Here is a 27,510-nt window from a genome sequence, read left to right on the forward strand (position 1 = left end):
CCAGCTTCTGCCAACCTAGCAGTTCAAAAGCACGTAAAAATGCAAGTAGAAAAATAGGGACCACTACGGTGGGAAGGTAAAAGCGTTCCGTGCACCTTTGGCGTCTAGTCATGCCGGCCACATGACCACGGAGACGTCCTCGGACAAGCGCTGGCTCCTCGGCTTTGAAACAGAGATGAGCACCGGCCCCTAGAGTTGGAAACGACTAGCACGCATGTGCGGGGGAACCTTTACCTTTACCTTTTAATCTTGTTTAGCTTTCTGAACAGGTAAAACAAACCACGGACAATAATTAAAATAAAGCAACAATGATACATTCATGAAAAAAAGTTTCTGAAGAGCAAAATCAGTTATAAATCAATTCGTTAAATGTCAATCTAATTAAACTGATTAAAGCATCTGATGCAGGAAAGTTCAGGAGTAAACAGATGGGCTCCACAGGGGAGGACACTACAGAGATTAGGACCCATCACTCAAGAGACATAAGAGGATGGTTGTCTCCTGGCTTCAGGACCTGGGATAGGTAGATGCGGATGTTTGATGGTGTTTGAAGGTATCGTCGCAGGATGTAAGCGGAACAGTAGAGTAGAGCTGCCTTTTGCAATTGACTGGTGGTGAATTTGTCAATGCCTTTAAGTGTTCAAGTACTGCTCCAGTTGTTTTGGGTTTACATCCAAGTCACCCATTACTATTGGTACTACCTTTGCTTTCTTTTGCCACAGTTATTAGAATTATCTATTTTTATGATTTTATTACTTTAAAGCAGCCCAGAGTTGCCTGTGATGAAATGGGTAGCAAAATATTTTAATAAATAAAAATAAATAAATATCCCCACTGCAAAAAAAAATCGTCAGGGAAAATACCCACCCCTATTTAGGTCTGTCTTTGCCTCTAGCCCTCTTAATCAAGCCGTTTGTATTTGGATATAATTGTGATTGTGTCTCTCTTCCAAATGCACCCCTGGGGAAAAAAATCTCCTATAGCACCTTCCAGGTGAATTAGGAAAGGGGTCTGCTTATGTAATTCATAGCCATTGATGTCATTGTTCAGACCGAAGAGGAAAAATATGTGTGCGCGCATCATTACTTAGTTTTATGTCAGATTCAGAGCCCTCCCTCTCTCTCTTTCTTCCTTCCAGGCACTCAGAAGTTAAATGGAAAGCTCTCTTTGTTTTTCCAAACCACAATAACAGGGAGAGTCAAGGCTGGACTAACATCAACAAGTCAGTTTCCATGGCTGAAAGGTGACTTTCACCTTTTTTGTGCTGGTTCTGAAGGCTTGTGAAATGGTTTTTACATTCTCGCTACATTGACCTTTGCAATTCTTTGCTTTAAAGTGGAAGGGAATCCTTACCTCTTTTTTTCAAGTAAGCCACTGTGTGATTCATTACAGGTGGGATTAACTCCCCTTTGTTTTTAGCACTGAGGCTGTTGGAGAAAAAGAAAACAAGCTGAAACATGATCTGAACAAAAATCACAGCATTGTAAAAGTTATCTCGATTCTAATCTGTTATCCTGCCTTTCTTTTTTCTTTTCTTTTTTTTTAAATAAAATAAAATATAAGAGTGTCAGAAAAAGAGGGCAATGTTTTGATTTTGATGCCGTGCCTACCATCTTGTAGATTTTGACACAGATCCAGTGGGATTCAGCCGGTTCGCACCACTTCTGTAGAACTGGTATCTAATTTTTTGTTGCCCAGGCCCAGAATGGACTTCTGGAAGCGGCATCCACACAGAGAACCAGTTGTTCACATATTTGAATCCCACCACTGCATAAACCCCCATGCAGAGAAAAAAAAATTATTTGATAGCAAGTTGTTACTTGGAATATCCAGTGTGAAAAGAAAATCAGTCTTGCAGCTCATTCAGCATAACTTCAAAAGAATTCCTTAACAGGGGTAAAAGTGAAATGTGTATCTTCACCTAGAAACAGTTTTTTCAGCCTCGTTTAAGGAAATATGATTTATTTATTTATTCATTCAATCAGTTTCTATAGCTGCCTGTCTCAACCAGTGACTCTGAGCAGCTTACAGTTCTAAAAATATAAAAGCAATTGAGCATTAAAATAAATAAATAAATCAGAGTATCCAAAATAAATACATAGAGCAGCTGAGATAATTAACCAATTAACGGTAAAACCTAGAAACAGGGTCCTTAACATATGCAGAGCCCCAGCCCTGGGAACACAGCCAGGTTTTTAAAGCCTTACAAAAGGCCAATAGGGCTGAGGCCATTCTAATTTCCAAGAGGAGAATATTCCACAAAACAGGGGACCCTGCAGAAAAGGCCCATTTTCTGGTCCCTACCAGCCAACACTTCTTGGCTGACGGGATTTGCAGCATGCCTGATCTGATGGATCAAACTGAATGGGTAGAGGCTCTTGGAAAAAGGCATGTAATCTGGCCTCAAGCCATGTAGATTCGGGATTATATGTTATGATTAATGTTATGATTTCTCATAAAGTTCTTTTCAACAAGGAGATACGATGTTCATAAGTACTTTGTGGTTTGCAAGACTTTGGATCTGATTCCAAAAAGCGGCTTTGAGCAAACACACCTCCTGTCTGCAGCTCTTTAAAACAGTTGAATCATCTCCTGACATTAGATTAGATATTTTATTCCACCTTTATTACTTTATAAATAACTCAAAACAGCAAACTGGCTTAAAACTCCTTCCTATTTTCCCAACAACCCTGTGAGGTGGGTTGAGCTGACAGAGTGTGACTGGATCAAAGTCACCCAGCTGGCTTTCATGCCTAAGGTGGGACTAGAATTCACAATCTCCTGGCTTCTATTCTAGTGCCTTAACCATCTCCAAAGCATATCCTTTCTTCCTTTCTTCCTTTCTTCCTTCCTTCCTTCCTTCCTTCCTTCCTTCCTTCCTTCCTTCCTTCCTTCCTTCCTTCCTCCCTCCCTCCCTCCCTCCCTCCCTTGTTCAACTGTAGAATATCCTGGCATGTCCTGGATCATACTATCATAGGTCAAAATCCTGGAAAAGGGATCACCATGAATACATATTTAGCCAACATCATTCCTGGCATTGATTATCTGAAGCCTCAAAGGTGGGAAGTTGTGTGTTAAAGCCACAGGTCTCCCTCACTTTCTGGAAATTAAGTGCCCAATTTAAGTTCGCACAGGAGAATTCTGTGAGATGACAAGGATAATTACCGAGTCTCAAAGAATTCCATATCCATAAATGGAAAATTCTGTTATTTGAGAAGGGTTTAGTTTTGGTACTTTAGAAATCCACAGAAAGCTCCCACTAACAGTAGCAGGAGTGGTGTGGCCAGTGTGAACATCAGTAGATCTTCAGAAGGACAGTGAGCACTTTTCAAGGCTGTCTGACCAAGGGACCATCCAGTTGATCTTTTTATCCAGAAGATGTCAAGCTTGATGACTCATCTCCTTTAAGGTTAACTCAGCGCTTGGCCAACTTGGGCTCTCAGACTAAGCAGATTCAAGCAGGGTAGCACATGGATTTCTTTATTAACAAGACTTCCACAGTGCTTTAGTCCAAAGAATTTCAGGCAGCATGCAAATTTCTATGATGCATGGGGCACCCTCCCAAAATCCCAATTTCCTAACTCAAGTTGGGACCTAAAATAAAACCAGAAAAAATTGACGATGATGTTCCTGTCAAGAAAACATCTTGAACATCACCTCATCAGGGTTTTTGTTGATCTTGAAAGATAGAAGGCCCCTAGCTGTCTTTGGGCCATTCCCTTTTCCCCTGCCAAATCTAGTCTTCAAGGTTATTTATCAGGTTAAAATGAGGGAGTCCCTCTATTTGTTAAAATAATTTATAAATCTATCTAAACAGATACGAAGTGATAGGGGGTGGGGATGTAACTGAGTTTGGCTGAAATATGAATTCAGCCACTCAGGATTAGCTCCACGACCCATGTGGCTGAGCCCCCACATCATACTTAGAAGCACCAATATAAGGAAAGCTTATAAGTTTGCTTCAGATAGAAAACACAGGACAGCTACACCTTCTCTGATCATTCTTTCACCCCATTTGTCTTAAGCAAAGGAGAAAAGACACCATCGGTAGCTATTAATAACGTGGACAAGCAGAAAGTGTTAGGTTGTATTAGTAGGCACTACAGTGCAAGAAAGAAGCATCCGTGGACCACTCTTTTAAGTTTTACAAAGAATCCCTTCATGCATTCTTTGGATTCTCTTTCTTTCAATCCCCAATTTTTAAAATAAAGGAGAGACAAGCAAGCCAAGCTCATGATTTTTCAATGTCCTGCCCTGTGAAGTACAGATCCGGTCAAAAAAAATGACACAACAGGGATTCCTGGAATGTTTTTATCATTGCTGGGTGGAAGAAGAGAAAACATGATGGTCCGGTTAAGTTTCTCTCTACACTACTCCATCTTCTCCCAAGCAAAAGCAAGGTTGGGGTCACTGTGGGCTCTTTTTCAGGATTCCCTTTTCCTCTGGATCATCTGATGTTATTTACAAGTCCCCCCACTTAAGAGTTTTTTCTCTCCAACCTCATCACCCAAGATGATCTCTACATTCCTTTACAAGCCCAGATGTCTAGCTGACAGTCACGGCATCAAGACATGTAGGATGCCTGAGAGTGGCGTCAAGGAGGACTAGTAAATCTTGTAGAGCAGGGGTGTCATACCAAAACCGTGCCCACCCCATTTCTGGCAAAACCCATGGGCCGGAGGCGTCATGCCAAAACCATGCCCACCCCATTTCCGGCAATGGGGAAAAAGTTGCGATACGTCGCGACACGTCACGTGACGTCACGAGTTTGACACCCATGTTGTAGCGGGTCAGGTTACAGTGAGCAACATGGTCAAATAAAGCAGGGGGACTTACTACTGGAGGCTGACTCCAAACTGCTGTGTTGGAAGAGGAGGCCGTGGTGGAGGACGCTTGGCTGGAGGAAGGGATCTGCTCTTCTGTTTCATCCGAAGATTTTCATCATGTCTGGTGGGGAAAAACAATCTCAACATTCAAGAGATAAAATGTTTGGTTCATTTATATCACTCAGACCAAATTCATTGGTGGAGGAGAAAATGGTGGACAGGAGGTGGAGGAGGGGATTCTGGAAAGGATGCATCAATTAGACTTTGATCTTCACTTATTAGAAACAAAATATAAACAGAATGCAAAGTATGCTATTCTTACAGGTTTTATCTGTTCCTAAGCTACAGTTTATTTTATCTTGTACCTGAGATTTCTGAATGTTTTGTTTTAAGTCACAGCTCTGTTTGTTTTATGTGTTTTTAATTTAGATGCACGTGTTTTAAGAACTACGAAACAAAACTACGTTTAACATTGGACGGAAAAACAAACAAAGCAGTCATCACTGCCATGGATCCTCCCAACCAGGAGAGTGGGAAATCACAAGAGTTCACTTCCCACAGCTGAAACACGGACTTAATTAGGTTTTCTGGATGCTCCATGTAAAAACAGGACAAAAGATTACGTATGCTGGTTAATAATGAGTCTAAGCTTGCTGTTCTTGCTGATATTCCTTTCAGAACAACAGAGGAGATGACTCTGTGAGCACTGCTTCAAGAGTGCCCCTCTTTCTGTTTATTCAACAATCCCGTGGTACCCCATACTAACTGCCAGAAATCCAACATTCAAAGAATGATCAAAAGAGAAAACCCATTGCCTGTAATTTTTCCTACATTATCTTCTGGCTTTGAAGCTCATCACATGGAGAAGGTAATTCCAATGTTCCTCAATCTTGGCAGTTTTCAGATGTGTGGACTTCAGCTCCCAGAATACCCCTCCCAGCTATCTGGCTGAGGAATTCTAGGAATCGAAGTCCACATAGCTTAAAGTTGAGAAACATTGCTCGAGAAGACCGCAGGTCCTCTCTTAGACAACTTTAAAATTGCCAAGGATGAGAAAAACATTGGGATAATCTGTGTGTGCTTCCAGGTATGTCTTCCTGCTTGGATGATGCCAAGTATTTCAATCAGAATACAGCTGGAAAGGTCCTTGGAGGTCTTCAAGTCCAACTCCCTCCTCAAGCAGGAGACCCTATACCAGGGGTAGGCAACCTCGGCTCTTTTATGACTCATGGACTTCAACTCCCAGAATTCCTGAGCCAGCCATGCTGGCTCAGGAATTCTGGGAGTTGAAGTCCATGAGTCATAAAAGAGCCAAGGTTGCCTACCCCTGCCCTATACTATTTCAGACAAGTGGCTGTCCAGTTTCTTCTTAAAGACTTCCAGCGATGACGCATCCACAACTGTTGAAGGCAAGCTCTTCCACTTGTTAATTGTTCTCACTGTTAGAAAGTTTCTCCTTAATCCAGGTTGCTTCTCTCCTTGATTAGTTTCCATCCATTGTTTCTTGTCAAATCATGTACCAATTACAAATCATGGCAGCTTGTTATGACACACCAAACCCACTGACTGATGGCTACAGTCAGAGTGCAGGTTTTGCTTTCCTCCAGTGTCTCAGATGTACAATCTCACTGGAAGGACCATCCAAGCATTTTCATGCACACTAAGCATTCTGTTGCAGGCCTACTACGGACAACGACACCACAACACTCCAGGAAGCCGCTTCAGAGACTCATGTCGGTGATGATAGAAAGTGCCCAGCTCTATAAAGTGCAGCCTAATCTAAATCAGTCATATCAAAATCTGTGCAGGCCTCTGAGACAAATAAAAATGGCTGTAAATATCTGCCCTTAAAGTAAGAAGAAAAATCACATACCGAATCACTTCTTCGGGGATACTCAAATGTTCGTATTTCAGGTGGTCTTTCAAGTCACTTAAGTAATTCAAATAGAACACCTTTTTTCCAAACTTGTGACTGAAAACACAGAAGAAGTTCTATCAATATCAAAATCTGGAGCAGGAGGAACACCTGAACTGCTCATTAGGAAGAACCAGTATGGCACAAAATGGAAGCAGCCATTTTCATATGATTCGCACACCATGCTTGTGATCAGTCTGATAAGAATGATTGTCTTTCAGGGCAGAACTTCTAGCTGCACTGATTGGAAACTATTATTTCAAGAACTCGACAAAAACCTCATCCTTCTGTTGCTATTGCTAGTGCTATTATGATAAAGTTCAATAAAATAATATTTTCAAAAAAATCAAAACGGTACCTAGTTCTGCTCAATTAAACCCTGCCCCATTTTCCCATGCAAAGTCAGCACAGCAATAGCAACAGCACTTAGACTTATATACCGCTTCACAGGGCTTTACAGCCCTCTCTAAGCGGTTTACAGAGTCAGCAAATTGCCTCCAACAATCTGGGTCCTCATTTTACTGACCTTGGAAGGAGGGAAGGCTGAGTCAACCTTGAGCCGGTGAGAATCAAACTGCTGGCAGTCGGCAGAATTAGCCTGCAATATTGCATTCTAACCACTGCACCACCATGGCTCATGGACAAGATGCAATTCCACAATGTCCTTCAACATGTTATCTATAGCAGGACCAGGAGCAATGTAATAAAACACCAATCATCTTGGATAGTCTGGCACGTAACTGCGCATAATCCCATTGCTTTTTCCAAAAGATATGTTAAAACCATGGACTCATAATATTGCCAAAGAATCAAAGAAAGTTGATGGTGACAAAGAAACTCTTTGAATGGTGTGGGAGTATAAATGGATTTCCAGAAAACATTGCAGACTACAGGAACCATTTGCGCTTCAGTTTGAGGTGCAGACAACACAGACTCATCCCCAACAGCCTGTGCCTGTCCTCAACAGTGAAGGGACACAGGGCAGAAAACATCCTGCAGCCAAGAAGGCTACACACCCATTTGCAATACTCAGGTGACCCTGAGGACACAGATAAACCTCCAAGTAGCCTCAACGACTTGCTAAAAGAATGCAAATGACCAGCTGTCTGCGAGGAATATAAATCTTTCCATTCCCCACCATCCAGTCAGAGCTGAAGAAGCTTCTTGGATGAGAAGCGAAACGTCTTTAAAGGAAAACAAGAAAGTCCAGTGGCCTCCTGAAAAAAAGCACCTTTGGGAAAAGCTTCTACTTGTTTCAAGTTAACACGCCCATTTTCAGAACATTATTCTTAATTTTACTAGTAAAAGTAACCTTTTAAATAGATTTTTTTTTAAAAAAAACTCAGTCATTTTATTTTGCCCTACAATATCAGTTATATCAGAAAAGCCATAACCTGGAATTAAAATGGGCTTTAAACATTGCTGACTTTTCTGGAAATTATTCTGCAAAACACTTATCAAGAAGATAGAGCAGAAAATTCATATATTCAAGCTCCCTCTACTGGAAGGTAGCACGAATTAAATAAAATTCATTCTTTAATGAGAAGGGAATAACTAACCCAAAGGGAAGGTTTATGCTAGAAAGAAGCGCTTTTTTAGAATTCATTTTCTTGATTTTCAGTGTTTTTAATCCTATGTAGGCCTCCCAAGATATATTTCTAGCCAATTAGTTCTCCTATGACTAAAATGGGCTGATCCTTAGAGATCTTACTACTGTGTTTCTCCAAAAAATAAGACCGGGTCTTATATTATTTTTTGCTAAAAAAGACGCATTAGGGCTTATTTTCCTGGTTAGGTCTTATTTTTGGGGAAATACGGTACTAAGTGCATCTGTCTGGCTGACTATCTTAACTGAGGCTTACTTTGGGGGTAGGGCTTATATTACAAGCATCCTGAAAAATCATGCTAGGGCTTACAGGAACCATTTGCGCAATTGGGTCTTATTTTTGGGGAAACATGGTAAGTGTCATTGATCAGAATAACAGAGTTGGAATCAGGAGACCCTATACATTCCAGGCAAACGGCTGTCCAATCAACCAAATGCGATGCAGAGAATTTGTTATTCATCCTGGAAGTGCTTTTATGTTCTGCCAAACATTAATGCCTAGGAAATCTCACATGGATATCCAGGTAAGGATGGACAAGTTAGAAGAGGTTCACAGGGTAATTAAAAAAAATGATATAGAGAATTGAACATGTGCTGTCTGAGAACAGGCTGAAGATGTCGGGACGTTCAACTGGGAGAAAAGAACATGGGGAGGAGAAATAACATCAGTATTCTGGTAGCAAGAGGATGCCACAGGGAAGATGGTCAGGACACCTTTCTATTGTCACAGAAACTAGGTTAATATTGACTTTTTCAACCATACCCTGTGGGCAACCCTGGATGTGAGGTAGTTCATGTAGCATGTTTCCTGAGTCCATCTTGAAGTACACATTCTGCATGTCTCTGTTTTGGATGGCAAACCTCAGACAGGGACTGCAAAGGATGTGTACAGAGTGGGCTTGAGATAACATGCAAGAAACAAGATCTTAAAATTAGAAAGATAAGCTTATGGAATGCAGGAAACTGGATCATATATTAATCCTTGTGTTAATTGAAAGGGATAAGCAATAGATAAGGAAAAGCAACCAATTTTGGGATGGCATGCAAACTGTTAATGTTTAACTGCTAAAGCTATTGTTTAAGACATACATATATGAGTGAATGTTAACCAATAAAGAACACACAGCTGCTCAAGATTCGTGTGAGTCTCCTTTCATACTACAAGCTCATGCCCGTGGATTTACTCAAAGGCAAGAAGAAGCTTGATTGGTTCTGACCTCCAGTCCTATCGCTCTGCACACATCAACCATAAACCGTGGCTTCGACGATGGACAGAATCTGAGATCTTTGGGGTTCCTCTGCCCTTCCTACTCTTCTGAAGTGGAGGTAGAAGGCATCAGGTGGGACAACCAGCCAAGGGAATTCTTGAGGACTGACACTTCATTACAACCCTTGATGTAAAAGCCACAGAAGAACAGCAGTAACAGCACCCTGTGGTCCTCACGGTGGCAACACAATGCAGTAAACCCATTTGCTGGCTCAATTCGTTGCACAAAGACCCTTGCTAATTCTTTTCCTCCATAATTACAACACACTTTTTCAGGTGAATCTCAGTGGCCTCTAGAGAACCTCAGAGCTACCATACTGAAAAAACAGAACTGGTGCTTCCATTGTTCAAATGGTTTCTGGGGATAATCCCATTCATAATTGCCAGGAAGCAAAAGCCAAATGAAATTGGTGTGATCTAGCAAGGCTCAGGCAATCCAAACAGGGGAAGAAATGTAGTCTAAACAGGTTTAATTGGAAACTTGAACGAAAAACCACAAGGAGCCCATCCATCTCTATCATTTAAAGATTACTGACTCCCCCCCCAACTTTTTCAATTTTCTTTTTCCATAGTAGATGTTTCTAGACGTCCCCTGAAGAACGGTAAAAGAGAAAGGATTTAGCTCTCCTTCTGCTAAAAAGAAAGCAGACTGTACCTCATCAGAGGTTTGAAAATGTTCCAAATTATCCTGATGAAGTTGGTGGGGTGTACAATGTAGAGTGCTTTCAAATTTTTCTTGTATCTGCAGGGGAAAAAAAAATAAATGGTTAGGGGGCTTTCGAATGCTGTGGCGCAAAGCAGCTGCAAGTGAATGAAAGTAAAAGTTTTCATTCCTGGGATATCTTATGCACTTGCCTTCCAAGTATGTCTAATTTAAAGGGAATTGAATGCGAAACAAAAAAGAGGAAATGGTCAGTTTCAGATGGAATTCAAGCAGGTGAAAATTGTACAGCTATCACATTACAAACCACTACCTAAATTGTTTGGTGTGAATAATGAAGACGGAGGGGAAAATAAATCTCTCCAAATGATAAGAGCAAAAAGCGTCTGAAATGGAGAAAGAAAAAGAAAGGAAGAGCAGAGAGGATCTTTAGAAATGCAGCTAAAAGAAAACACACACACGCACACTGTTTGATTTAATGTTTATCCTTCAGTGTTTTGCATTCCTAAAGAGAGCTGGAAGAGAAAATGAACCAGGATGATAAAAAAAGAACACTGTTTGGCACAAGTAAACTGATTTATTTATTTATTTTTCATTTTAATTCCATTTATATCCCGCCCTTCTCCGAAGACTCAGGGCGGCTTACAATCTAAGCACAAATCAAATGTGCTTAGCAATAGCCTTCATTCTATGTATATGCCTGCTTATTAGGGCTTCCCCCCCCCCCAAAGCGGCATTTTTACAAAGTCAGCTTAATTGCCCCCAACAATCTGGGTCCTCATTTTACCTACCTCGGAAGGATGGAAGGCTGAGTCAACCTTGAGCCTGGTGGGACTCGAACCTGCACTAATGGCAGGCAGCTGGTGTTACTTAAGGAGGCATTAGCCCACTGCTCCACCAAGGCTCAATGATCCCCAAACAGTCTTGTTTCTGAAAAGAGATTTAAAATCTGCAAGACAGCTGGCAAGGTGATATCCCTGCCATCTTGCAGGTTTTGACTCCCCCACCCTCCGTATGTCCCTAAACCATGTCTTTATAAATAAATGAGATATTTGCATTGTCAGTCCAGCAGCAACATTTTGGAACCAGTAACAAACAAGGCACGGCAGTTTTTCTATGATATTTCTGTCCCCCCCCCCCAGTATATTTGTAGATAAGTCCATTCAGGATCATTTCAGCTAAATGATGTGCTTCCTGATGGCTGGCACCACCTAAGTCTGCTGAATAACTGGGAACTGCTTTCCCAGTGTGACTGTTGTTTGTTTGTTGTTGTTGTTTTGTAGCATCTGACATCTGAAAGTGTGAAAACTAGGATGTCTTTTCCAAGTTCAAGATAGGGAGTCCAAGTCATAGGTGTAAGATATCCTTGTTTAGAATTAGTTGTGGAAGTCACTCTTTACCACTTTTCTACACCCACGCAGGAGGGCAAGGAAATGGATGTCATGCAGAAAACATTGCGGGGAGGGGTGGGGAAAGCTCAGCTGCTGGTATTCCAAGTGCCAGGAGCTCTAGGAAGATTGTTCCTTCAAGTTCCATGGAGAACAACCCTATAAATTAAACATTGTTCTGATAATATCAATAGGAGAACTGAAAAAGCGTACGTGACAAGGTTGAATGGCAGGATTGTGTACTTATTCTCTTATTCATGAGATTTATATCCTGTCTTCCCTCAGGAGCCTAATGCAATAAAATAACATTTCTTCCACAAGTTTTGTGTTTTGAGGTCTCAATTCTGGGGCTCGAAGGCAACAGGAAATTCTGGGAGTTGAAATCCACGCATCTTAAAAGTTGCTGAGGTTAAGCAACCCAGCATTAGGTGATGAGAGATACAAATGATATAGTTCCTGTGTTCTTTAAACTACATGTGATGTCATTGTGGCTTGTAACAGATGCTTCAGCCTAACCACAAGAATACTGGAATCTGGATTGTAACCATTATCTCTCAGCATCTCCTTCACTCACAAGGATGTTGAGACGATCTCAAGAGGCACCTCACGTTGGAGGGCAGAAAGGTTAAAGTTCAATATTCAGTAAAAATTAAAATCTTTCAGTTTGGCTGAACTGTGCTTTCACAAGTAAGGCACCCCATTTGCAAACACTTACTTCCGCTCAAATTCTTTGTAGGCATTTTGCAACCAGCTCAGAGATGGCTTGTTTCGACTGTTTAATCCATAGTGAAAGTAGACAAGTGTGTAATCGCTTTCCACATATTGTTCCAGTGTGTACTTCAAATATCTAGAAAGAGAATTTTGGAAGAGAAGAAAATAATATATAACATTAATAGATGCACTATAGGTTTAGAATGGGAGAAAACAATGTATCTAAGAAAGAAAAGGAATATGCTTGATCAATATCCTGAATATTTACCACTTTCACACACTTGTGCAGATAAATCTCAGCAAATGCCAAATGACATGCACCCCGTCTTAGCAGAGGAGACTTGAGAACATAAGAACCCTCAATTCAGAGACCTCTGAATTGTGTGGGATGAGATGAGGAAGTGTCAAAACCTGCAAGATGACAGCTGTAGTATTTTGACTGAAGCTCCATTCCTTTTAGGTGTGCATGTTCAAATGGGGTGGACTTTTATTATGACACCACATCTAACACTCCTCTTGCAGATGTTGACTTTCCCCAGGAGATGCCCTTCAAATTCTTACAATTTCTCCTAGAATAATTTGGATTTCTCTTCTTCTAGACCAGGGGTAGGCAACCTCGGCTCTTTTATGACTCAGGAATTCTGGGAGTTGAAGTCCATGAGTCATAAAAGAGCCGAGGTTGCCTACCCCTGTTCTAGACTAAAATCTCCACAAAACCAATATGTACATGAGAAACTTTTCTGAGAAAATGTACACCATCAGCGCTTGAAATGCAAATATAACAAAGAACAACATCAAAGAAATGTCTATGGAGATTCTCAGTCATCCAGGTCATAGTTATCCCAAGGATGCTTTTTCATGAGGCAACAGGAGTATAAATCTTTCCATTCCCCACCATCCATGTGGAGCTGAAGAAGCTTCTTGGGTGAGAAGCAAAACATCTTCAAAGAAAAACAAGAAAGTACAGTTGCCTCGTGATAACATCTTTGGGATAACATCAAAGAAACTGGCATTAAAAATGGCTTTTGTGGACACTGACATTAACACATCAATTCAGGAACAGATGCAAAAGCTCCAGCCAATACAACACACTACCTATAAACAAAAATGAAGAAATTGGGGGTGGGGGTTACCATTATTTTAAAAAAATATAAAAACTTGCAGACAACAAAGCAGATGGGATGTGTTCTGTACATTCCTATGTTACTGATTTCTAGTTGACTTGAAGCTGATACTGATGCATAGATAAAAATGAAAGAGAGAAGTCACATTGGCAAACCAAGTTGCATACTGGAGTTGTGCAGTAGGAACAAGCAGAGAGGACCAGAAAGCAAAGAATAAATGGACTTACTCCAATAATTGGCGGTGGTTGATCTGGTGAGAAGCAGGCAGGCGGCATGAACTGAAGGCAATCACTTTTCTCCCCAAAGAGTCATCACCTGCAGAATCAACAAAGGTATCCAGGTGATATTGTGGTTAGAAGTTCAGGTGTTCTGCTCAGGTGAGTCTTAAGCCTAACGCAGGGGTAGGCAACCTCGGCTCTTTTATGACTCATGGACTTCAACTCCCAGAATTCCTGAGCCAGCTGGCTCAGGAATTCTGGGAGTTGAAGTCCATGAGTCATAAAAGAGCCGAGGTTGCCTACCCCTGGCCTAACGTTTTTCAACCCTAGCAACCTGAAGATGTGTGGATTTCAACTCCTAGAATTCCCCAGCCAGCCATTTTCAAGTTGCCAAAATTGAAAAACGCCGGTTTAAAGCCGCAGCTCTGCGGAGTTCAAAACAGAGAGCATATAAAGTCAGCTTTACACTTCATTAAAGTTGTGCTTGTTGTTAGCAGTGGAAGCAACAGCAGAGGCATTTGCAGGGTGTGGTCCCAAAAAATCAAGATGATGGTCGCAAACAGGCAAGCTCTGCCTAGATGCAGATAATAAATGGGTAGGGCTTCAATTGCAGCTAAGCAATGAGTCGTAGGTCAAAGACTATTAGATAAAATATTAAAAAGGGAGATTTTGATTATGCAGTGGCAGCCACTGTCCTGATATTTTACACCCTAAAATAGTTGGGGTGACCAACTATCTGATTCCACACTTTGGCAGCAAAGCAATCTGAGAATGTATGGGCTTGAGTCGACTTCTCTAAGCAGCCCTAATTGTTTCTCAATTCAGGCAACTAAACACAACACAAAGCATTGGGGATATTGATTGTATTGTATTGAAGGGTTTTGCTTAAACCTGAACATTTCATTGATTGTTTTCACAGGGGCCTGGAAGTGTCACAGACAGCTTTCGATCACATAACTTTTCAAAGATCTTTATATCAATGGCCAGGAGGTGTCATTTAATAGTTCTCAATCACGAGCTGTCTGGATACCTGCAGATACGGAAACATTTGCAGATCTTCAAACTCCTCCTCTGAAATTTTATGAGAATAAAGTATAGAGGAGGAAACAGTCTTGCTCAGGCCCAATTAAGGAGAAAAAATTGTTTTATGGTGGGTGGTCAGTGCTATTGATCTGAATGCAACACTCGTTTTCTGCTAGTTTGGCTTTAAACAATCAGAGGTTTTCTTGCTTTACTGAAGATGTTTAATATAATCTATTAGTAACTACTCACTTAATAACGGTTGTTAGAGAATTTCTGCTTGAGTTGACAGTGAACATTTGCATTTCTATCACTTTCTCTAGTTTTAGCAGAACTTCCCTGCTTTCACATGCCTTTATTTTTTATTTTTTTAATTCCATTTATATCCCGCCCTTCTCCGAAGACTCAGGGCGGCTTACAAGCTTAGCTTTATTGGTTTGTTGGCAAAATTTCATCTTGGTTAAAATATTTTGTTTTCACCTTCTTCAATATTCTTTGATGCTTCTTGGTCCTAGTTCCGTTCTTCATTCCTTACTCTTCAAATGAAGGATGCAACTGCAAAGATCCTGCTGGCTATGGTGTAGGTAACTGAGTTCTCTTCAGATTTCAGACAAGGATCTGAATTTTCATTTTAGTTTTAGACCAGAGGTCTTCAAATTTGGCCCTTTTATGACTTGTGGACTTCAACTCCCAGAATTCCTCAACCAGGCATGCTGGCTGAGGAATTCTGGGAGTTGAAGTCCACAAGTCATAAAAGGGCCAGGTTTGAAGACCCCTGTTTTAGACACTAGGCAGGTAAATGTGATCTGCCCAGTTCTAAAACTAAAAGGAAAACTCTGGCATTTGATTGAACTAGTTGGTCACTGAGATAGTCCAGGAAGCCTTCCTACATGTGTGAATTGGAAACCACAGGCTTCAAATTTCTTCTCATTGAAATTCAGGAAACAAATGTAACACCTCTTGGGTACATGTTAAAACTCACATATTCATCCCGAACTTTCCTGGTATGAATATTTAAAAAACAGGTTTCCCCCCTAATATCCTGTTTTTAATGAACATGCTGCATTTTACAGCTGTTTTTATTACAAAGCATATCAAGATGCTTCAGCATTGGAAGCATTATGCAAATAAATTAAATCAACATTAAATAATCTGCATGGTGGAAAAAAAAATAGTCCACAACTATATCAGTACACATCAAAGGGCATATAGCTTCAGTCATGGTATCACACCTGCCATGTTGCAGATTTCTGGGTTTTTTTAAAAAAATGTTTTATTAATTTTTTAACATAATCACCTTAATATTTTGTATTAATGTGTTGTCTGGGTTTACATTTAAGAAACATTCACTCACAGTTGATTTCTATAATCTATAATCCACGTAATAACTTTACTTGATTTCCTCTTTTTCCCATAATGTTCTCTTTTACCAACCTTAAGTTAATACAGTTCTTGTGGTTTTAATGATGACTGAGTATAAAAGTTTTCTAATATTTCTACAGATAATAATCACATCAATATAATATTCCTTCTCTATCTAGTCATTCTGGTTGTCTCATCATAGATCCTGTTTACAGTTCTTGTTGACATTTGTTTTTCCCACAATGTTCAAAACATTCTTACTGGTTAAGATTTTCTCAAAGTTAATTACATTTAAATATTTAAGTCTATTTTTTCTCATGTAAGCGAACCCAGTACTTTCACCTTTCTTAAGGAATAAATAAGACTAAAAAAAGAAAAAAAAGAATAAGAATTAAAAAAAATAAAAAGTATGCTACTTAAAATCCCTATTTCGTATAAGCTAATACATATTTCCAAAACAAATTTGTTCTTTTTTATCATAATTAAAAATATATTTAATCTTTAAATATTCCATTTAATAAATCTAGTCCTCTAGTCTTTTAACTCTTGTTCAAAACATTTTTTAATCCATTGTCATTTTCTTAAAGTCAATCACCTTTAGATATCTAAAACATTTCCTTTATATGAGCCATTTCAACTCTTTTATATTACTCATATCAAGAAATAAAATAAAAAAGAAGAAAAAAAGTACTATGTTACTTGAGGGGCTCTTCCCTCTTAAAATTCACATCCAAAATTTTTCTATTTATTTAACCATATTCGAACAGGTGTTGCAGATTTCATTCCCAACTCCCACTCCTTGCTCAGCTGGAAAAATGAAGATGCAAGAAAGGATATAAAAAACCTGCAAGAAAGCTAGTTATGCAGGTGTACCTGCAAGGTGAATAATGCCATGTCGAGCCACATCATAGTATGGGTGATTGATGCTTATTCCAAATTCTCGGTTTGACTGTGCGGCAGAAAAACTCCCAATTTCTCCCACTGTTCTATTTTCAGCTTCATCCTTCTGCAGTTCTGAAGCACACCAAAATTGAAAAACGTTTTTGGAAACAGAACAAAAAAAATAATACTGTTAATCCAATAACCTGCAGTTGTCCATTAAATAAAATATTTTAGCATACTTTTCTACTTCCTTATAGCTGTGGGCAAGGCAAGATTACTAGATTATTCAATTATCTTTTTCAGTGAGAAAATAACCACAATTTCAACTCCCCCCTCCTGTTACAATTTGAAATGATAAATTGTGCTGTTTTAAACTAACTTTTCTTTTCTATTTTTGACGTGGAAGGGGGAGGGGAATTTTTTTTAAAAAAATAATAATAATAGTTTTTAAAATAGACCTTTGCTGGTAATGCAAAGGTCTTGCCTAAACCTTTACTTACAGTTAAGAAATTTCATGTGGTTATAAGTGCATAAAAGGTGTGGATTTCTGTTATCCTGGATGCCTGTTAATATCATGTTTATCCTAAGTATGAGAGTTGTGCCAGTGAGGACAATATCTTGGCTTTTAAAATCTTATATTTAACTTACACCTCCTGCACAATTTTATAGTGTTGCAAATGAGTGTATTTGAGCTGGGTTCATTTTGGTATCACTAATTGTGAAGATTTAATATTTAAATCTGGTACAGGATAATTTGGGACCACTTTTTCCCCACTGTCTCTTCTTGCCTGACCATATCTAGCATGCTTTGGGCCTCCTCTGTCATGCCATCTGGTTGGACCCTGAAGTTGTGCTATTTCAGTGGCTGCACCTATTCCAGGGGTGTCAAACTCAATTTCATTGAGGGCCGCATCAGCATTGCGGTTGCCCTCAGGGGGCCAGGTGGGTGTGGCCTGGGTGGGCGTGGCCTACTGGGTGGGCATGGCTAGAGTGCGTATGGCCTACTGGGTGGGCGTGGCCAGCTCTACATCATTCGCATCAAGGGTGCCTATGGGGGCCTGGGCAGGAGTGGGACAGATCTGAGGGTCTCTGGCAGGAGGAGGGTCTCTGGGCCAGGGCCAAGGCAGTGGGGGCCGTTCCCTCACTGTTTCCAGGATGGCTTTGCGGGCCACATGAAACCATTTTGCAGGCCGGATCCGGCCCCCAGACCTTGTGTTTGACATGTCTGACCTATTCTAAGCCACAGCATCCCCCGGTGAGTTGGATGGTCTCAGCTGACGACTCTGTTGCTTCCCAAGGCTTTGGGCTAAGAGGTTAGTTGAGGTCTGTTATTATTGATTTGTTTTCGTTTTGTGATTGGAGTTATTATTTTATGCCCAGGTACCAGGAGCTATATATTGTAGTTTTGTTTTTTAATTCTTGCATGCTGCCCAGGGGCACCTATTGAACTGGGGGCATATAAGTCATATAAATAAACTAGTAATGATGATAACACATCATCAAATCATTGTCAACTCTAGTGACCACCTTGATATTCTGCATTATGATTATACCTAACATGGTCTTTCAGCTCTTTCAAGAGTGCCCGCTTTGCCTTTGTAACTAGTGGTGGGATTCAGCCAGTTCACACCACTTTGGTAGAACCGCTAGCTAATCTTTTGTTGCCCAGGCCCAGAATGGACTTCCGGAAGCAACATCCACACAGAGAACCAGTTGTTCACATATTTGAATCCCACAACTGGTTGTAAATGAGTCTATCAACCTTGATGATGGTTGTCTTCTTCTTCTCTCTTTCCACCTTTCCCACTATTGGGGCCTTCTCCAGAGACCTAGATCTTCGCATAATGTGTTCCAGATGCAACTTCAGTCTGGTAATCTGTGTAGTGAATGGGAAATCTGGATTGATTTGTTCAATGATCCATTGCTTTGTTTTCTTGTTTGTCCATGGTATTCACAGAGTCTTCTCCAACACCAAAGGTCAAAAGCATCGATATTTTGCCTATACTGCTTCTTCAAAGTCCAACTTTTGCTTCCATAGAGAGTTTCAGGGAATACAACTGCCTGCATTATTCTGATCTTTCTAGGTATAAACTTTGGAATTCACCCTTGCTCATTTTTTCGTGCTTGTATTTTTAAATTTTCAATAACACTTTTTTTAGAAGTCAAAAGTCTGCATTATTATATATTAATAGCAATTTTTCAAAACAATGGGCCATTCAGCGTGCTAAATTCACCCTAATGCCATCCAAAGAAAATTGAGAAAGTGGCATTTCCAGCTTTCTAGAGTTCCTGTTTAAAGTTATTATTCCATTTTCACCATAATTTAGGATGAGAGCCAATATTATCTCCTACAATTTCACAGACATGCATGCCAATTACTTGTATACATTCTGCACCTTAAACTAAACTTCAGACTAAATAGCTTTCGATAATATGGCCACAGCACTTTGTTAACTGAAATATAATACACAATTCCATAAATCTTTTTTTTTGATGTTCAAAATCACCCAGAAAATACCACTCGATCGCCCAAAATATATAGAAATATTGGTATATTTACCTATTTCTGCTAACTTTTCAAAATCAGTTGCAGACATCCTTCAGGTGAACAAAATCCGTTTACCAGGTCAGTATTTGACTGATGCTTCAATAATGCGCAGTCAGACCTAAATACAGACAAAAGTGAGTATCTAAATTTCAGAAAGTCTCTTGCTATTATATGAATCATGCCATGCCTTTTCTTTTCTAGCTGTGCTAAGAGATTCCTTGTGGAATTTAATTTGAGTCTGGCTTTTCAGAAGCCCAGCTTAAAGGAACAGAAATAAATGGTTTTATGGCACCTTGGCGGCTGCTAATATTCTATGACCTGATAATAAAGCATCTTTCCAATTTCACTAGCAAGTTAATTCACACACTATTACTTGTGCAGGTATATCCACTATCCAGAAGTGGTCTGTATGGAAGCACAAAACCTTCATTTTTGCAACCGTAAAGTCAGAGGCTGTATAGCAGTGAGGATCTTTCTCCTTACATTGTTTGAGATGCAAGTTCAGCTGATAAAGATTGTCTGATGCTGAGTTCAAGAGGCAATTATTTGAAGAGAGGACACTAAGGGCAGAAGATTCCTACTGAGCTGTATTGCATGAAAACCTATGATGTCGTCATCCAGTAGCAAAAGAAAAAACCAATTTAGAATGAGCACTGTTTTACGTCAAGATTGTCCTCAAAACTTTTAGGTTGTGTTGCCAACTGACAGCTGGTTTGGAAGGACAGCTAAGGAAAACAGCAGAAATAGATGAATATGAGTGGTAGACTTCCAGAAGATCAAAATGAAAACAGGAGTATTTGTCAACCTTGGAAACAATGCAGGTGAGTCAAGCATGGTCCTAGATAATAAGAATCCTGATTAGACATCACAGAGGAATTTATGGTTAGGAAAGGGGGAACCTCTGCAGTTTCTGCAGGGATGAAATGCACCTCCACTTTCAGAAACTTGCACGGATTGTACCAGACCTTTACTTGATTGGAAAAAAGGGGAGTCCACATGGAGGGGTCAAAACAATCAAGATAGTGACTACAAGCCCTTTTAGATGAGGAATGTGTGCACATCTTGATTTTTTAGACTCCCCATCATGGTTTGATCGATGAGACACATATATAGCACTCTTATGGATGTCCTTTTGAGGAAGAATAATCATTAAGAAAACCAAGATCATGGCATCTGGCCCTCTCAATTCCTGGCAAAGAGATGGGGAAGAAATGGAGGTAGTGACAGATTTTATTTTCCTGGGCTCCAAGATCACTGCAGACAGGGACTGCAGCCAAGAAATTAAAAGACGCTTGCTCCTGGAGAGGAAAGCCATGGCAAATCTAGACAGCACACTAAAAAGCAGAGACATCACCCTGCCAACAAAAGTGCATATAGTCAAGGCTATGGTCTTCTCAGTTGCAATGTATGGCTGTGAAAGTTGGATCATAAGAAAGGCTCAGCGCCAAAGAATTGAGGCCTTTGAACTATGATGCTGGAGAAGACTCCTGCGAGTCCCTTGGACTGCAAGGTGATCAAACTGGAGATCAACACTGACTGCTCTCTAGAAGGCCAAAGCCTGAAGTTGAAACTCAAATACTTTGGCCACCTAATGAGAAGGAAGGACTCACTGGAGAAGAGCCTAATGCTGGGAAAGGTGGAGGGCAGTAGAAGGGGACAACAGAGAATGAGGTGGCTGGATGGAGTCACTGAAGCAGTAGGCATGAGCCTAAATAGACTCCAGAAGATGGTAGAGGACAGGAAGGCCTGGAGGAACGTTGTCCATGGGGTTGTGATGGGTCAGACACAACTTCGCAACTAGCTACAACAACAAATCAGGAAAGATCTTCAGTCACAAGAGTCAGTCTGGTTTTTGAGAAGTAAATAGGTCGAAGAATTGTTTCAAGAGAAATTTGTGCTTTGAGCAAAGAGTAGGATATTTCCCAATCACTTTTTCTGAACCGTATCAGTACATTTAGCAAGACTGTAGTGATATGCTCCTTTATGGGTACTGTAGTGACCATTTTACAGGTCTAAGTTGGTCTGTTAGAAATAGACCTCCTTTACAGACTGTTTCAAATTCTGCCCGGCTAGGTTTATGCCTCTACTAAGAATTGGCTCCCCAGACTGGAAGAGATGAGTTTTGGTTTTTTTCCTCAACTCAGCAACTGAACCTCAAGGCTTGGCACATTTGCCACTATTGCAAACTGGGCGATGTTTCCAGGCTAACCAGAATCTGGAGCAAAACAGTTGCTGTGATTAGAGGAGACAACAACTAACCCCACAATGCAGAGTTTCAATCCCACAGATCCTACTTTCGCATTCAGGTTTTAATGCAAGCTGTTGAATTACTAACATACAGGTATCATGGAGATGAAAGGCTAACATTGTGCATCTCAAGGTTACTGTGGTGAAGTGTCAGTGCTTTTTACAATTGCATTATTTATCTATATGACGGAAAGAAGTTGCAGCGTAACAAGCTTTAAAGTTTTATATTCTGAGATCTTGAAAGCGAAGGAAACTTGGTATCTTTTACATTAACTATGGAAAGAGAGAGAGAGAGAGATGGAGGTATAGCTATAACACCGCCCCCCCAATGAAAACACCATTAATTTTGCAAGGTTCAGGTGTTCTAGTGTAGTCTTCTCAACTTCAGTAACTTTTAAGATGAATGAAATTCAATTTCCAGAATTCCCTAGCCAGCATGCTGGGGAAGTCTACCGCATATCATTGCCGAGGTTAAGAAACACCGCTCCAGCGTACAGTACACAAAATATTTAGAGCTATGTGTCTGCATAAGAAGCTATAACAAGGTAGACAAGAGCTGACAGCACAATTGTGGATTTAATTATTCCCACAATTAGATACACTTAACTTTCATTCATTGCAAAAGATCTGACAGCAGATTTACTTTGACAAAATTAATTCTAATTGTCAGCCAAACTCAACATTACTAAGTCATAGATTAAACAGTTCCGTGTGGAAAGAAATTAGGTAAATACATGCCATGTATCTCATTGTAAACTATCCTGATTAGTTTCTTTTTGAGAAAGATGACAAATAAGATCACATCTAATCACTATAAAGGAACTGTCTTAAAACAGTGTTTTTCAAACTTGGCAACTTTAAGATATATTTACTACAACTCCCTGAGCACGCTCGTGTAGGGAATGCTGACAGTTGAAGTCCACTTACCTTAAAGTTGCCAACTTTGAAAAACATCAATCTAAACACTTGAAAAACACTCATCTAAACACACACAGAAATTGTTTGGTGCAGTCAGATCTCATCCTGCTGTCTCCCTTGGAACAGTCAGTCAAGGCTGGAGAATGCACGAATCAAATTTTACCTCCAAGGAGGAGGCTAATTGTACTTACAATACAGGTGGTCCTTGAGTTATGACCACAATTTCTGTTGCTTAGTGAGGCATTTGTTAAGTGAAGTTTGCCCCATTTTACAGTCTTTCTTGCCACAGTTTTCAATTGCGTTGTTGCAGTTGTTGAATTAGCAACGCGGTTGTTAAGCAAATCTGGCTTCTCCATTAACTTTGCTTATCAAAAGGTGATCGTATGACCCTGGAACCAGTGGTGGGATTCAGCCGGTTCGCACCACTTCGGCAGAACCGGTAGCTATTTTTTTGTTGCCCAGGCCCAGAATGGACTTCCGGAAGCGGCATCCACACAGACAACCAGTTGTTCACATATTTGAATCCCACCACTGCCTGGAACCCTGCAACCGTCATAAATATGAGTCAACTGCCAAGCATCTGAATTTTGATCACAAGACCCTGGGGATGCTACATGTGAAAAACGGCCATAAGTCAAGTCAAAGACTACTTGTACATCCTCTTGATAATTGTTATCTTGATCGGGGTGTGTGTGTGATTTTTATTGTTCATTTCAGGGTTTCCCAATCTTGGCAATTTTAAAATTTGTAGACTTAACTCCCAGAATTCCTCAGTTAGCCATACTGATAACACACACACACACACACACACACACACACACACACACCCATGTCCATTTCTTCTTGCTCTGCCTTATTTTACAAACATCTGTTTTTAATCCTAGGCTCCACCACAAACTTCATCTTTGTCTAGTGTGTTATGTGAAGGGAATTCCTTTGTAAGATCTAATTATAAATTACAAAACAAACACAATCAATATTCAGAGCAGATAAGAACCCTTGTGCCTATGGAATAAACTCATGCTGGCTCTAATAAATGCTGGCTTTTCAATTCAGCTTCTTGATGTGAGTTTTTACTCTCAGTTTGTATTTTGATGTTCTTTGAATATATCTTTAGTTTTTAATATGACCTGGAAGTAAGTGCGGCCAATGTTTTTATGTGATTTCATGATTTGTGAGTCTGCCAATAGGTCAACTACAATTAGAAATGTATATATATTTATTGCTGATTGGAAAACTTTATGGACTCTTTGTAGGGACTTTTTCTATAAAACTAAACAAATGAATTTAGAATTGATTGCTTTGATGGTTAGAGAAGCTAGATTATAGAGAGAGTCCCAATGTAACTTCAGAGAAAGAGATAAATTTACAATTGTTCCTATAACCGTAGCCTCTTCATCATTTTTCTTTCTTTTCTATTTTTTTGTACATTTCTTTTTACACTTCACCTCTTTTACTTATTCCTTTTTCTTTTTTCCTTCTTACTCTCTTTAAGTTAATTCTTACTCTTATTTTTTTAATTTTCAATAAAATTGTATTTTTTTAAAAAAAACTACAGACCAATCTGGAGACACATCTAATATAGCCTTTACTAACTGGAGGTCCTTCAGATGTGTTCAAACTTCAACTTCCAAAAATCCCCAATCCTTCAAAATACATGAAGAGCTTTGCCTCTGTTTCACATGCATTGCCGCACATTAATGTTTGGTTAAGATTGAGATTACCATCTTGACTTTTCTGACCCTGGGGGGGTGGGGGGAGGGCGGCGGTGGGGGGGAAGATAGGCAAACCAGCACGTGATCCACAATCCTGCTAAGGGAGAGAGATCATTTTTTCTATTGGCTGCAAAGCCAAAGACAGAGGGGTACACTCACCACTCAGAATATCTTTTACCGGTCTACTATAGAGAGCATCCTCTCGTATGGTATTGTGGTTTGGTATGCTGGTCTGACAGCCGCGGATAGGAAGGCATTACAGAGGGTGGTGAGCACAGCACAAGACATTGTGGGCTGTCCCCTGACACCACTGGATGACCTCGCCAGGGCTCGCTGCCTTGGAAGAGTGAGGAAGATTCTCAGGGATGACTCACACCCTGGACGATATCTCTTTACTCTCCTACCATCGGGTAGGAGATATAGGAGTATAGCCAGCCATACCAACAGGCTGAAGAACAGCTTTTATCCATGGGCTGTTAGGTTTTGGAACGGGAAATAATTTTTTATAAACTTTATGCATAATTGACTTGCGAGGCCGGTGTGTTGTGCAATTAGTTCACATGGTATAATAAGATGGAGGGTTTGTGTCACTGTAAGCTGGGGGGTGAGGGCATGAAGGGAGGCTCAGCCAATCTCAATGTATACATGGTTGTACTTTGACAATAAAGGTTCATTCATTCATTCATTCATTCAATATCAAATCCCCCTCCCCTAATTTGTCAGGGCGTGGCTACAGAGGCAGGGGCGGACTTGGCAAATCGTCAGCCAATCAGCTGTGTGTGTGAGGGGGATGGCTTATGTAGAAATCAGGACAATGCGACCCCTGCAAAGTAGTTTCCGTTGTTAAGCGAGCCATTTGCTAAGTGAGTTTTGCTCCGTTTGACGACTTTTCTTGCCACTCTTGTTAAGTGAATCGTGGCAGCTGATTTAAGTTAGCAACCCTTTACAATGTTAGCAATATCACTTTACAATGCTTTGGTAAGGCCATACCTGGAATACTGCATCCAGTTTTGGTCACCACAATGTAAAAAAGATGTCGAGACTCTAGAAAGGGTACAGAGAAGAGCAACCAAGATGATCGGGGGGCTGGAAGCTAAAACATATAGGGAACGGTTGCTGGAATTGGGTATGTGTAGTTTAACGAAGAGAAAGGTGAGAGGTGACATGATAGCAGTGTTCCAATATCTCGGGGGTGGCCGCAAAGAAGAGGGAGTCAAGTTATTCTCCAAAGCACCTGAAGGCAGGACAAGAAGCAACGGATGGAAACTAGTCAAGGAGAGAAGCAACCTAGAACTAAGGAGAAACTTCCTGACAGAACAATTAACTAGTGGAACAACTGCCTCCAGAAGTGGTGAATGCTCCAACACTGGAGGTTTTTAAGAAGAGACTGGACAGCCATTTGCCTGAAATGGTATAGGGTTTCCTGCCTGAGCAGGGGGTTGGACTAGATGACCTCCAAGGTCCCTTCCTCCTCCTCCTCCTCCTCCTCCTTCTTCTTCTTCTTATTATTATTATTATTAACATTATTATTATTAACCCGGTTGTTAAACAGATCAGGTTCCCCCCCCAATTGACTTTGTCGGAAAGTCGCAAAAAAGGGGATCGCGTGACTTTGGGACACAGCCACCGTCGTAGATTCGAACCCAGTCGCCCAGCCTCTGGCTTTCGATCACGTGACCTCGGGGACGCCGCAAAGGTCGTAAGTGTGGAAAAAAAGTCACATTTTTTCCCCCCAGTCCCGTTGTAACTTCGAACGGTCCCTAAACGTTTGAAGCCGAGGACTACCTTGTATTCGAACCAGTCTAGAGACTAGGATACAAGAGCAGCAGATTCCGGAAAGCCGGAGAGACTCCGGGCTCGCTAACCACCAGTTTCTTTCTCCCTGCGACCTCTGCGGACTCGCCTTGGCTTTCGCTCTTGGTTGGCGCCGCCCAGCTTCTTCTGGCCACCTTCCCGGGCCCAGGGAGGGAGGCTTTAAGGTCCCCCGGGAAAGGGGGCCTGTTCCTGGGATCTCCCTCTCCCTTCTTGCGCGGAGCCCCCGATTCCCAAAAAGGCCAGCGCCGGGCCGAGAGAAGGCGGCGTGAAAGGCCCTCGGGCGGCAGGGTCCGCTCCGGCCGCGCTCGCCTCCGCATCCCCCGCCGCCAAAGACACCCGCAGGCCGGCTTCGTCTGCGGGGGGAGCGAGGAGCCTCCCCGGCTAGGAAAGGCGCCGCCCGCGCTCGGCCCGCCGTCCCGCCGCCTTCCCTTTCCCTTACCTGCCCGGCCCGCGGAGAGAGGAGGAAAGCAGGGCCGCCGGCCAGGTGGGCTCCGCGGGAAGGCCCCGCTCGCGTGGAAGGGAGAGGCTGGCGGAGGGAGGCGGGACGGCGCTGGCCCTGCCTTGGCTGACCAGGTCAGGTGCGCCCCGCACCTGTTTCACCTGGAGAGCCCACCTGCCCAGGTGAGCTGGGTAGCCGCTGCTCTGCCTTACCAGCCTTCCTTGGCAGGAGCCCGAGCTCAGTTTCCAGGAAAGTAGCCTCGAGGTCCAAAGGTGAGCTTGAGCTTCCCTTGCCCAGCTCAGGTGACAACACCTAGCTCGGGCAAGCTTAGCAGGATCAGACACCGACCAGGGCTTGAATGGGAGACCACGAGGAAACCTTCAGGCTGGCAGGCTGCACTGGCCAACCCCAAACCAGCCTGGGAGAAGATTGGTACCCGCTCTTTGGGGCCAAGAGAAGCCGGTCAAGAAAGCCAGGGGAACCCTTATTTTTGTTTCTACTTGGAAACCGCTCCTGGTCTTTGGGCTTGAGGTGGGGGAAAAAAAATGACGTCATGATTTTGGTTTTGCCAATTAGACTTGATATGCCGATACAGAAAATGGCTAGTCGCAGGGGTAGGCAACCTTGGCTCTTTGATGACTCGTGGACTTCAACTCCCAGAATTCCTGAGCCAGCCATGCTGAGGGGAAAGGGAGAGGTTTCCAAACTGGGCCGTGCTGGCTCAGGAATTCTGGGAGTTGAAGTCCACGAGTCATCAAAGAGCCAAGGTTGCCGACCCCTGGCCTAGGCCTATGCTGCTTTATGACTTGTGGACTTCAACTCCCAGAATTCCTGAGCCAGCCATGCTG

General features: G+C 41.5%; 1 protein-coding gene across 1 annotated transcript in view; it reads right to left on the minus strand.

Moving 5' to 3' along the window:
• Positions 1–26,718, minus strand: part of LOC310642539 (rho GTPase-activating protein 8-like) — a gene marked incomplete at its 3' end in the record, with an annotated part of 41,293 nt that extends 14,575 nt beyond the window's left edge. The window contains exons 1-9 of the mRNA XM_083366332.1: positions 26,663–26,718; positions 19,541–19,646; positions 16,972–17,112; positions 13,726–13,813; positions 12,379–12,510; positions 10,270–10,356; positions 6,700–6,798; positions 4,837–4,947; positions 1,354–1,427 (exon numbers count right to left, since the gene is read on the minus strand). Coding sequence (XP_083222458.1) covers positions 1,354–1,427; positions 4,837–4,947; positions 6,700–6,798; positions 10,270–10,356; positions 12,379–12,510; positions 13,726–13,813; positions 16,972–17,112; positions 19,541–19,577 — 769 coding nt within the window. The 5' untranslated portion in view covers positions 19,578–19,646; positions 26,663–26,718. The remainder of the gene's footprint in view (positions 1–1,353; positions 1,428–4,836; positions 4,948–6,699; positions 6,799–10,269; positions 10,357–12,378; positions 12,511–13,725; positions 13,814–16,971; positions 17,113–19,540; positions 19,647–26,662) is intronic.
• Positions 26,719–27,510: the final 792 nt, after the last annotated feature.

The sequence above is a fragment of the Vipera ursinii genome, assembly GCF_947247035.1.
Source record: "Vipera ursinii genome assembly, chromosome: 6".
In the NCBI taxonomy this organism is placed as follows: Eukaryota; Metazoa; Chordata; class Lepidosauria; order Squamata; family Viperidae; genus Vipera; species Vipera ursinii.